Raw genomic sequence first — 12,635 nt, forward strand, 5'->3', positions numbered from 1 at the left:
GTGGCTGTCCCTCCCTAGACAAGGAGCCACTATTGGGAGGGTACCGTGTCAACCTCGACTGTGTATCCCATGACATTGAGTGCGGGCATTCAATGGGCACTCAGTAAATGTCTCCTGAGTAAATAAATGTTTATCTATTTTCATGTACAACATCTAGAACTTTCCCTCAAGAATCCCTCTTGTCCCCGAAGGAATCCTGCCCATTATTAATCCTAAAGAGAAATCCCTGCTTCCACTTTATCAGCGTGAGTCTCCCGTTCCCAAGAGCTGGGAAAGCTGAGTGCCCTCCTCCCCCAAGCCCTGTACGCTACAGAGAAGCATGGACGATGGCCTGGTTTGGAGAAAGGTGAGGGTCCCACCTGTTTCTTCTTTAAGATCCTGAAAAAATTTCTGATTGAAGATGAAAGCCACGCCGCTAATCTCTTCCACCTTGGCCTCAGCTGTGCTGTTTCTGTTTATGAAGTTGGCGGTGATCGCAATAGCCAGCTTCCCACGGAATTCTTTTCTTCTGAACCCTGTGGGAGGAAAATGGGAAAAGTGGGTCTTTCTTCTGGATTTGGTGTGAAAACTGGAAAAGATTACTGAGAAAGCTATTCTCAGATGGCTGACAGGCCAGTGAAACCAGAACTTTGGATCTAGAGAACAGGCGGCAGGCAGAAATGCTGAGGTTTGTCCCCGAGGAGAAAACCCGTTGGAGGCCTTTCAAAGTCTGTGGGACTTTTTCCTTTTCTAAAATCTATAGGACCAATTATCCTGGTTAGGCTTCCACAAACAAAAGGCTAAACTGTGCTTCTCCAATGGGCAATCACAGGGCTCATCCTTTAGAGGATGTGCTAGGCATTGCTGCAAGGAAGTCTCATGAAAGACTCATCTGCACTTTAAACTTATACAATTGAAACTACGTTGTCAGCATTTCTCACGGTTTCTTTTTTTCCCCCTTTAAACAGTAGAATTATGAGATTGAATTCCTGTGCAACAGAGATTTTAACAAATTTTCTTTCTACCTCCAGTCCATAGTGACTGGCACTTAGTACACAGTCAATAAATGTACAATGAATAGATGGAACTCTAACTTGCAATTATTTTAGTTCAGTGATTAATCGAGGCTCTTACAGTTTTCAACGGTATACATTGAAATCGCTTTTTAATGGCCGTAAGAATTCTGCACCCAATTATAATGTGGGGTTTTTTTTCCTCCCACGCCGACAGGCAATTCCAGGACAGCGGCTGGGTGTCCTACACTTCAACTCAATTCTGACACATCTACTCAGAGATGGCATCAGATCCCACAGGTTAAGGGCTCAGTCCCACCAGATTGCCCCCCACTTCAGATGCCAATTATAAGCCCATGTTGTCACCTGTGCTTCTGACTAACCAGCTATAGATTGTAGGTTCAAGGACTCCCTCCTTGGATTTGATTAATTTTCTAGAGTGGCTCTCAGAACTCAGAGAACATTTTACTTCCTAAACAACTCGGGAACAGCCAGCTGGAAGAGATGCTTAGAACAAGTTATGGGGAAAGGGCATGGAGCTTTCACGCCCTCTCCAAACAACGTGTTCACCAACCCGGAAACTCTCCACACCATCTCCTTTGGGTTTTTGTGGAGGCTTCATTACAGATGTCGGATTGATTAAATCACTGGCCATTGGTGACTGAACTCAATCTCCAGCCCCTCTCCCCTCCCAGGAGGTCAGAGGGTGGGACTGAAAGTTCCAACCCTCTAATCACTTGTTTGGCGCCCCTGGCAACCAGTCCCCTCCCTTCCTTAGGTGCTTTCCAAAACTCTCTTCATTAACATAAACTCGGTGTGAAAAGAAGCTTGTTATGAATAACAAGACACCCATTTCACCCTTATGGCTCTGAATTGATTTCAGGAACCACGGACAAGAGGCCAAATATCTTAACAAAAAATGCTCCTATTTGCCCTTATCGCTCAGGAAATTCCAAGGGTTTGGGTAGCTGTGCCAGAAAGGGGACGAAGACCAAATATAATTGCCTTATTATAAACCACACTATCACAGGCAGTTGCCCAGAGGATCACAAGCAGGTGGTCCCATTTCAGTGGACCACCTCCTCCGAATCCCTTTTCTTTTTAGCATCTGTCTTTTCCTGTAGCCCTGAACTTCCCCTCCATCCCAGGTACTGCTGTTTACTTTGCTTAATGCAAGGCATCTGTCTTGCTAGCAGACAGAACCATTGGCTTCAGCACCTGTGGGAATTCCCCTCACATTGGCTTACCAGACACTGAAGCCTCTTGGCGATTCCCACACTTCTTTGTCAAAAATCCCTTTGACTAAAAAACTTGGGTTGGGATTCCCTGGTGGCGCAGTGGTTAAGAATCCGTCTGCCAGTGCAGGGTTAACGGTTTCGAGCCCTGGTCCGGGAAGATCCCACATGCCGCGGAGCAACTAAGCCCGTGCGCCACAACTACTGAGCCTGCGCTCTAGAGCCCATCAGCCACAATTACTGACCCTGTGTGCCACAAGTGCCAAAGCCCGCGTGCTTAGAGCCCATGCTCCGCAACAAGAAGCCACCGCTATGAGAAGCCCGCACACCGAAACGGAGAGTAGCCCCCGCTCGCCATGACTAGAGAAAGCCCGCGCGCAGCAACGAAGACCCAACACAGCCAAAAATAAAATAAATTAATTTAAAAAAATAACCTTGGGTTTCTATACATTACTCCCTCATTTTGGTTCTTCATTAGACCTTTGTGGAAATGGTCAAAATGGCCACTAGTCTCTAGTATCTAACTGGGGTGATTCTGCCCCCCAGGGGCATTTGGCCAAGTGTGGAAATGGTTCTGGTCGCCACAACTGAGGGTGCCGCTAAGCATCCTACAACGCACAGGACAGTCCCCACCACAAAAACTGGCCCCCAATTGCCAATAGCGCCCATTGAGAACCCTGCTCTAGTCTGCTTACCTGGTCCTCAGTTGCTCAAGTGGTTCTCCCCCTTCCTGCCCTGCTTTTCATGTTCACAAAATATCAAACCATCCCTCAAGGTGATCATGGATCCTGGATTTTTATATTCACACTTACAGTTTTCTCAAACCATCAGAATGGGCTCAAAAATTCTAATAGTACAGCATTCAGGTTGGCAGCTTAAAAGTTTTGTTTGATATCCGTTATTGATTGCTTGGGGCGAGGGAGTGGGTATGGAAGTGAAGAAAGAGGAAAGGAGCAGCGGGTGTATAGCAGGTGGGAAGTGCCTCAGCTAGGCAGACTACGTACGCATCCTGAGTTCTGTGAGATCAGCCCTAGTTTAGGGAGGGTGTTCTGTCCTCAGAGAAGGTGCCCTCCCCAGCAGACATCTGCAGCCTGCAGCCCTTGAGCAGGACAAGCTCAAAATGCAGACCTGTCGGGCTTCCCTGGTGGCACAGTGGTTGAGAGTCCGCCTGCCGATGCAGGGGACACGGGTTCGTGCCCCGGTCCGGGAAGATCCCACATGCCGCGGAGCGGCTGGGCCCGTGAGCCATGGCCACTGGGCCTGTGTGTCCAGAGCCTGTGCTCCGCAGCAGGAGAGGCCACAACAGTGAGAGGCCCGAATACCGGGAAAAAAAAAAAAAAAAAAAGCACACCTGTCCCCAGCGCAAGAGATGCCATGTGGGACCACTTTGTCCTCAACCCAGGGTCTTAAATTAGTACAGCTGGTGCAAGTTAGTATAACCTGTGCACCAATTAACCTTGGGGCTGGGGTGGAGGTGATTGAAGGCATTTCTCCACAATGGCATTTCTTCCTCTCTCAGCCGGAATAGATTCTTCCCTAAAAACATGTTAACACTTCCAAATTTAGAAGTAGAGAGGCACTGTTTTGTTCTTTGACAGTTTGGGCAAAACTTATCTTACTGCCCAGCAGTGAGCATGCTTTAAAGTTATGAGAAGAGATGGGGTTCTCCTTCTGGGGTATTATACTTCACAGTAAACCAGAACCACATGAAGAGTATGAAAATGGTTCTCTTAGTTGGAAGAAGTAAGTATGAAAGCGCTTAGCACCATGGCTTTCACACTGGCAGATGCTTAGTAAATGTATGTTGATTTTTTCTTTTAATTTCCGTGGTGCTTTTCTTTTATAAAACATTTTTACATTTTCCCAGCCCTTATAGCAATCTTCTGAGAGGTTCTATTATCCATATTTTATAGTTGGGAAAACAGAGGTTCAGAAAGTATTAAATGGCTGTTCTCTAAACACGCAGCCTCACGCACAGCAGGGCAGTCTGGCCTTCTATCAAGACCCCCATCAGCTTTGGCACCTGCCATCTTGCCCCCCTTCTCCACACCCTTCCTGATATACCCTTTCCCACTCCCATCCCTCCATCCTCAGCCCCAGGAAGAAGAAGAGTCTTCACCTTCCAGCGTGTTCCTGCGGCCATCAGCTCCAATGATGACATCAAACTCAAACTCTGACAGAGAGTGGTCTGCAGGGAGAAATTCTGCCCGCCAGCCAATTTCTGCCAGGACAGAAAAATGAGATGAGTTGGCAGTGAGAGATGGCAGGACAGAGTGATTACATGCCCTCTGTGTTGGTCGTGAGAAATGGATAACGCCACAGGTACGGGCACCCCAGACAGAGGCTCCAGCGGAAAGACCCAAGCTGTCCAGATTCACACTTGAATTTGGAGTCCTTCTGGCTTTAGCTTCAGTTCAATCCAGGACAAAGTAAACCAGCAGTGCTAACTCCACGCCTGGTTTTACTGGTTTCTATAAAGGGTGGGAGTCTATCCTAACGATCCTCACACCAGTCTCACTTGCACCTTATTTATCTCAACAGATTCTACCATGTTCTCTCTGTATCCCCCCATTCCTTGGTCCCCTCCCATTGCTAAACAGAACTAAAAGCTTGTGCAGGGTATAATGAAACCAGCGTGAATTACTACTTTATTATGCTCAAACGTTCTTGTTGGGCAATACACAGTCTTTTATGAAACCATTTTCAGGTGCAATCTTGCTGGTTACCCATAATTAGGATTTAACACCCACTAGGGGTCTGGGAAAGGTTAAGAGCACACAGGTCTCAAAGTTAAATTACAGCTGCTGTCCTGCCGCAAAAGCCAACTAACATCTCCCCTAAATTCTCAATATTCTGGGCAGAGGATGGGAGAAATCAGAGTTGTAACCTGCATGTGAAACTATGAGGTCCCTGACATGAAGCTGGACCAAAAACTGAAAGCCCGGCCCAGCAGCAGAAGAGTTTGATAGTAAGCAAGATACAGAGGCATCATGAACAAGCTCTCTCACCATGATGTATATAAAAGATCAGAATTTATATAAATATACTAATAGGAACAAGAGATGAATTACTAAATAAGACATACCTACAATGGGTGAATTGTGTGGTTTGTAAATTATTCTTCAATAAAGCTCAAAAATATTATATACTAAATAATATTTTGAACATTTATTTCATATTTGCTCTAGAAACTTCACTTTCTTTACTGGATTTTAAAATATCATGTGGGTATAATAAGTGTATCCACATATCTATGTGTGTATACGCACAGCTTGAAGAGTATGCGAATGAACTTTACCAGACAACCGAATCTATGTCTTTTTCCTACTTACTACTTAGACTTCATCTGTCAAACTACCGCCTCGTAGTGACAGGGTAACCAAATTATATGTTAAATACTTAATAATAAATCCCCTGGGAGCTGAAGAGCAAAGCTCAAGTGACAGCAATGGTCCACAAAGGTAAAAGATCCTTTGATGAAATTATGCCAAACGGCTCTCAGTAAGAATAACCTTAACAGGAACGTCCTCTAGGAGCTGCAAATATGATTTCCGTTTTGCAATATCTGATTTCTAGACCAAAAGGAAAATTATACTGTACTTTGATTTTCTTGATCTTCAGGAGGCTCTAGGACCTTCACGAACTCCACATTCACATGGATTTCAACCCCCAATATCAAGGCCACCTTGAACAGGATGAGCTGCAACTGACGAATACCTGAGGGGAAGAGATGAACTGTCAGTAGCAATGTCTGAGTGCCTCCTGTATACAGAACACTGTATTATCACTGTCAGTGATTTCTGAGCATAGCAATATAGAGGCATGCCTCCTTTTATTGCACTTTGCTTTATTGCACTTCCCAGATATTACATTTTTTACAAATCGAAGGTTTAAGGCAACCCTGCATCAAAGCAAGTACTCCCGGTGTCATTTTTCCAACAGCATTTGCTCATTTTGTATCTCTGTGTCACGTTTTGGCAATTCTAGCAATATTTCAAACTTTTTCATTATTATTATGCTTGTTATGGTGATCTGTTATCAGTGATCTTTGATGTTACTATTACAAGAAGATTACAACTCACTGAAGGCTCAGATGATGGTTCGCATTTTTTTAGCAATAAAGCATTTTAAAGTTAAGGTATTTACATTGTTTTTTAGACATAATTCTGTTATGTGTATATACTGAAAAGACTATAGTATAGTGTAAATATCACTTTTATATGCACTGTAATTCATGTAACTCACTTTATTGGGATATTCGCTTTATTGCGATGGTCTAGAACTGAACCTGCAATTTCTCCAAGGTATGCCTGTACCAATAACGATCATTACTGAGCACTGATTATGTGCTAAGCACTCTGTGTTCTCTCAGTTAACCCTTACAGTGCTTTCTCATTTAACCCTTACAGTGGCCCTTCGGAGTAATTATTCTCGTTTTATTTTTTTTCTAATGAAAAAAAAATTTTTTTTTTTTGGCTTGCCGGATCTTAGTTCCCCAATCAGGGATTGAACCCGGGCCCTTAGCAGTGAAAACGTGGAGTCCTAACCACTGGTCACCAGGGAATTCTCTATTCTCATTTTAGAGGTGAGAAATTAAGGCTCAACAAGCCTAAGTGACTTGCTCAAGCTCACACAGGAACAAAACTGGAATGTGGACCCAGATCTGTTTCCGAGACTGTGCTCTAGCTGTTAGGTAATCCTCTAATGATGGTGGCTCTCTCTTTCCTGCCTCCTTCCTGAACCGGGCTGTGGGTGTGATAAAGTGAAGATGGAAAGAGGCGTAAACAGAGAGACAGCAAAGAGCCAATACGTAAAGTCAGAGAGCAAACGGCTCACCCTGTGGGGGACTCTACCTAAGCTCTCAGCCATCCAGGGTAAGGGGTGGGGTGGTGACTCCTCCCCACAAAGCTGGGCTCATGGTTTCCCACCTCCTACCCACTCTCCTAAACTCCCCCAAGGAGTGGCTCCTTGTTTCTCTATTTTGTTCCTGCCATTGAGCACAAATGGGCATGCCTTCAAATACATTTCTGAGAGCATAAAGTTTCAAATTATCTGTGGGTCCCTCTGTATTTTGTGGGCTTCGCTCATTTAACATTTATTGAACAGCTACCATGTGTCGGGTGCCATGCTAGGCCCAGGAGACATGGAACACTGTCTAACAGAGGAAACATGTGTAAACAGAATGGGGCAGGGCTTGGGGGCTGGGGGCAAGGTGGGTTGCAGAACAGGCCCTGAGCTGCAGTCCTGAAAGCCAAGGGAGGAGGGACCAAGATACCAGATCCCATGGAGAGATTAAGAAAATGAAGACTACAGGAGGCCAGGGCACGGGAGGTTGGGAAGCTTCTGGAATTTCTTTAGCACAGTGGCGGGAAGAAATCAGACCGCAATGGAAGGTGGCATGAGTAGAAAGTATAGGCAAAGTCTATGTCGCCTCTTTCTAGAATAAACACTTTGAGATGAAGAAAAGTAATGGGCTCTATCAGAGGACTGGAGGGCAGTGTGAGGTAAGGGCAGGTGAAAGGAGGGAAGGAAAGCAAGAGGGCCTAGAGTTGGAGAGGAAGTGGCCAGCTCGGCCTCTGACCTCAGGGTGGGAGGAAGGAATGGGTACTGGGGAGAGGTGAGGGCAGGAGGAAGGAGAGGGGGCTGGGATGGGGAGTGCCCGTCAGCACTGGGAACTGGAGGAGGATGCCGACACAGGACAAGTGGGGAATTGCGGAGCAGTGCCGAGGACCAGGTCACAGCTGGGGCTGGAGACCATGGGTCAGTCTGAAAGGAAGCCGATCAGCTGGGGCTTAAAGAACCCAACCCACCTCCTGCCTGGAAACAGGCCGTGGGGGAGGCCTGGCCTCCCTTCATAGTTTCAACGTTCTTCGTCTGTCTGGTTTTGGCACCCAGTAGGTGCTCAATAAATTCTCCCTGCCTCTCTTCTCACAGGTATTAGAGCTGCCCTTGACAATGATCACTCTGAACGTTCCAGTCTCCGTTCCAGTCCTGCCAGTGCTTCTGCATGCTGGCATATTTCCAAGGACTAGGGGTTAAATGGGGCCCCCATTAATGAGGCAGTGAGGGGCTCCCGGCCGTCAAGGCAGCCTGGCAGCCTGGGACCTCCCAAGACCTCCTGATGCCCGGCTCTGCCTCTCAGCAAGGCTCGATGGGAAAGTGGTGCATAATGCTGTCATTCTAGATTGGTACCAATATACATTCTTCTGTGGGTGGTAAGGAATATCTGGAAAGCTGACACTGCAGCTTTCTGGGCAAATCCAAATTTCTTTCCAACGGACTCTTGGAATTTTCTCATCCCGGAGTGGGAACAAACCCTGGGCCACTGCTGGTAAGTTCTCCTGTATCTGACTGAATCACACCCTGTCTGGCTGATAATTCCCTCCAGTTGTTCCCGCCCTAACCCTACACCCTTTTCCCATCAGTGCCTGTGCTCATAAGAACATGGCTCTCAGGGTTCTCCTTCCACTCACTGGTTGAGAGATTGCAGCTCTGAATTAATTCTGGTTTAGGGATCCCGACTGCTTCTTGCTCACTGTACCCCACTGAATGCAAAGCACTTCCTGAGTACCTACGACCTGCCAGGCACAGACACAGCACATTTCACACGTGACCTCATTTAATCCTCTCGGCCCTCCTGGTAGGCAGGCATCAATCACATTTAGGGGAGACAAAACTGGGGCTGGAAGAAGATAAAGAATCTGAGCCAAGTCACACAGAAAACGGACAAGACAGATTTTGGACCCAAATCTGTTCAAATGCTTGAACTCTCTTTAACTTCCCTTTCATGAGTCATGATTGCTGTATATAAAATGGCTCAAGACCTCCTCCCTGCAGAGCATGAGGGGGGAGGCTGCTCTTCCAAAGCCGGTCTGCACAGATCTTGCCTCGAGAGACCCAGGCCTAAGTAACGTCAGAGCGGGAGGCCTCGGTGCTCACCTTGCCCCACCTAAGCATTCAGGGATGGCCCGGGACCTGAAATCCACGCTCCCAATTCCCTTTCTTTTCTGGGTGAACCCCCATCACGATGGCCTCTCTCTTTTTAAAGTTCAAGCAAACCTGGTACAGGATCTGTCAATGTGGCATTCCTCTGTTCTAAAACCTGCCCTGGTTCCCCAAACAGGCAACACGGTGTCCCAACTCCTTTACCCAAGAGGTCACTGACAACCTGGCCCACTGAATGGTTTTACGTGGCTCCCTCTTCTGAGCTCCTTTAGCAAGTCTGACTGCTCTGTTAAAGCACATTTTATTATTGACAGAATCTCAGTGAGTTCTCTGAGGGTGCAGACTCTGTTACTTACCTCTGCCTCTGTTTCCCATATTTCATTCATTCATTCAACAGAAGTCTATTGAGCATCTACTATGTGTCAAGTACTCTTTTATGCCCTGGAGATACTCTGGTGAATGAGACATACCATGATCCCTGGCCTCATGGTGCTTCCAGCCTAGTGGGGCACAGCACAGGGCCTGGAATTAAATGTCTGCCAGTTGGATGTGTGGAGCCCCCAGAGACCTGCAAGATGAAATATCCTGGGGTCTCCACAATGTGGAGATATACCCCACCCAGGGTCAGCCCCCTCCCCACATGGGGTGTCACCAGTGGCTCCACTCACTGATATGGTCGATGGAGCCGGCACAGAACTTCCCATAGAACTTCTTGGCTCCCAGGCCTCGCAGGTCATGGATGGTGAAAGGCCAGAGGTGCAGCACGTTATTCCGGGAGAAGGTGTCCCTCTTCTCCACCACGACCACTTTGGCCCCCAGGTAGGCAAGTTCAATGGCAGTGCGCAAACCACATGGTCCTCCTCCAATGATGAGACACTGCAGAGGGGAGAGAGGAGAAAGGCACTCAGCAACCTCTAGCCTTGCAGACACAAGCCTCTAGTCAGCAGCGTAACTGGGGAGCAAACCCCCATCCACCCAAATCAACCAGTGAGTGCAAACCGAGCACCTGTTAGGACCCGCCATTCATCCATCCAATGTACATTACCTGTGGGCCTACCACACACCAGGCACTGTGCCAGACCCCGTGAGGGACACAGAGGTAAAAGGATTCGGGGGAGGCACAGTAAGATACACGTGAGGTTCAGAGTTAAACTGAACTGGGCTTAAATCCCAGCTCTGGCATTTAACCTCTTAGTTCAAGGTGGATGGAGAAAAGGACACTTTGGGGGAAAGGAGGGAAAGGAGAGAAAAGAGACAAGGGTTGGTCTGGAACTAGACGGCGAGAGTCTGAAGTGTCAAGTGAAAGAGTATATGGTCTTGGCCCTGTAGGCAATGGGGCCATGTGGGCAGAGGTGACAAAACAGGACTCTGTTCAAGTCCCATGCTAGGTCTCAACGGACCCTGTCACGCTGAACAAGACAAGAGTCCTTCCCCAAGGAAGCTACAGCCACTTAGGAAAGAAGGGAAGACACATAATGACCTACCGAACTAGTTATGCTGGGCAAAAGTCCTTCCATTCAAATAAAGTCTTATGTGCAGCACCAATCCAATAAAAACGGGAAAAGGGTGACATTCTGGCTGAGAGACATCCCCATGCAGCAGCCTGCCCTACTCCCAGGCAATTCCTGAACCACCTTCAAGAGGCAGGAGTTCAACTGGGGGGTCTAACTAACTGGGGATACCCCAGCAAAGTCACAGGGAAGGAGATCTGCATCCACACCCCACTGCTTGACATTGCACAGGCATCTGGAAACATCCCTTCTGCTTGGGATCAAAACTTATCTTAAAAAAATGCATTCCCCTTCCCCTAGCTATATTCCATCATCCAGTTATCACTCATCTGGGGCCTCCAGACTCCCAAAGGGGAACTGCAAATAAGCATATCAGAAGCTCCCACACCACAATCAGTGTGGTTTACTTGTTGGAACCTCCCAGAGAGCTGGTGGAAACTCTGTTAGGGGAAATGAAGTCACCGCTGAGATACAATTCACTCCAGAGACAGGGAGCGGGTATGCAAATCCTTTTGCTTCCTTTCTGGTTGGAGCTGACTGCAGAGAACCAACTCCCCCAAGCACAGCTTCCCTCTTTATCTCACACCCCAAACAGCTCCTCTGGCTCAGACATAGCCAGACCATGACGGGCATTTCAAAGCAAGACTCCAAACCCCGACACTCTGAGGTTGGCTTCGGGGTTAAGTCTAGATTCACTGCATTTCTTTGCAGTTAGCGCATCTTTTCCTGTTTGCTGAGTTCTGTCACTCCCGGGCCAGGGATGGAGTGGGGTGGGAGGATGTGGGGTGAAGAAGGGCAGGAAGGGCAGGAGGGCAGGAGGGGAGCCCTCCTGCATCCTTCTATCATCCACCAGGCCTGACCCAGCACCGCTCCCGGGGCCAGGCAGGGGATCCCATTCCCACCAGTTGGGGGTCTGCTGTACATTTCTCACGCAAACAGTAGCTGGCGTACCATTTCTGACCCTCCCAGCTAAACCTGAAATCCCACTGATGAAAGCTCAGTTTTCCCACCACCCTGGGCGCCAGCTCATACTTCGGGCCTGAAATTTCAGAGACGCCAGTCATACCCAAAGCAAATACCAATGGGCCTAATTACATAAAGGGAGAAAATTCGGTACAGATGTTATCAAGACAGGAGAGAAGGCTTGTTGGCCGAGGCCAGGCCCGTTCCTCTAGGAGCACACTTGTTATGATTAACATGGGAACTCGGAGTTCTGACAAGAAGCCGAAAACCGCGGCTGCTACGTGCCTGGGCAGAGGAGCGGGCGAGAAGAGGGCTCCCCTGGCCTGCCCATGGTTGACGCTCTGGATGGCGAGCATAGTGCAAACAGACCACGAACGCAAAGCATTGCGATAACTCAATCCAGAGGAACTCTCCACCTTTCCCAGACGCATCCGGGCTTCACTGCTAAGGACTCGGTGCCAAGGAACAAAAATTTTTCATTAAAACTCAGCCTTGAGGCCGAGCCCCAAATTAGATTATACATTCCTCCCACAGGCTCTGTCCTTAGTGCTACCCCAGAACTAAGCTCCACGTGTTATAATTATCTGCATCTGATTCCCAGGCCAGTGCAAAAGCTCCTCAAAAGCTGTCCTCATGTCCAGTACAGGGCCTGGCACACAGGAGCCCTCAATAAAGAACTGATGGATGAAGGAACGTCCCACACCCTCACGGCCCACCCAGTTCTTGCTGTCCGACTGTAACAAGGATGTTCGGTTCACGTCAGCTAGGGTTTATGTCTGCATTTCCCATCCAGGCTGGGGGAGCTGGAGTCTGCCAAGGCCACCAGGATCACGGATGTCAGCAGATCTGTGTGCTCAGGCGACATAAATTTATTACGCAGTGGGGAGCAGGGCAGATCCAACACCAGCAGGAAGTCCACTGTATAGATAAGCTTGGCAGTGCTTAGACCTCCACATTCGTGGAGAGAGACAAACACCACATGGAAAGAT

The 12,635-nt window shown here is 47.9% G+C and overlaps 1 protein-coding gene across 17 annotated transcripts in view; it reads right to left on the reverse strand.

Annotated features, from left to right (window-relative positions):
- The window catches only part of MICAL2 (microtubule associated monooxygenase, calponin and LIM domain containing 2), a 214,925-nt gene that overhangs the window by 123,260 nt on the left and 79,030 nt on the right, over positions 1-12,635 (reverse strand). For all 17 annotated transcript variants that reach the window (XR_010946137.1, XM_067749868.1, XM_067749866.1 and 14 more), the window contains exons 4-7: positions 9,841-10,048; positions 5,828-5,944; positions 4,347-4,448; positions 360-515 (exon numbers count right to left, since the gene is read on the reverse strand). Coding sequence is in view for 16 of the 17 variants with exons in the window: in XM_067749868.1 (XP_067605969.1) it covers positions 360-515; positions 4,347-4,448; positions 5,828-5,944; positions 9,841-10,048 (583 nt within the window). In the remaining variant the exon portion in view is untranslated. The remainder of the gene's footprint in view (positions 1-359; positions 516-4,346; positions 4,449-5,827; positions 5,945-9,840; positions 10,049-12,635) is intronic.

Source organism: Pseudorca crassidens, chromosome 9 (genome assembly GCF_039906515.1).
Source record: "Pseudorca crassidens isolate mPseCra1 chromosome 9, mPseCra1.hap1, whole genome shotgun sequence".
Taxonomy (NCBI): Eukaryota; Metazoa; Chordata; class Mammalia; order Artiodactyla; family Delphinidae; genus Pseudorca; species Pseudorca crassidens.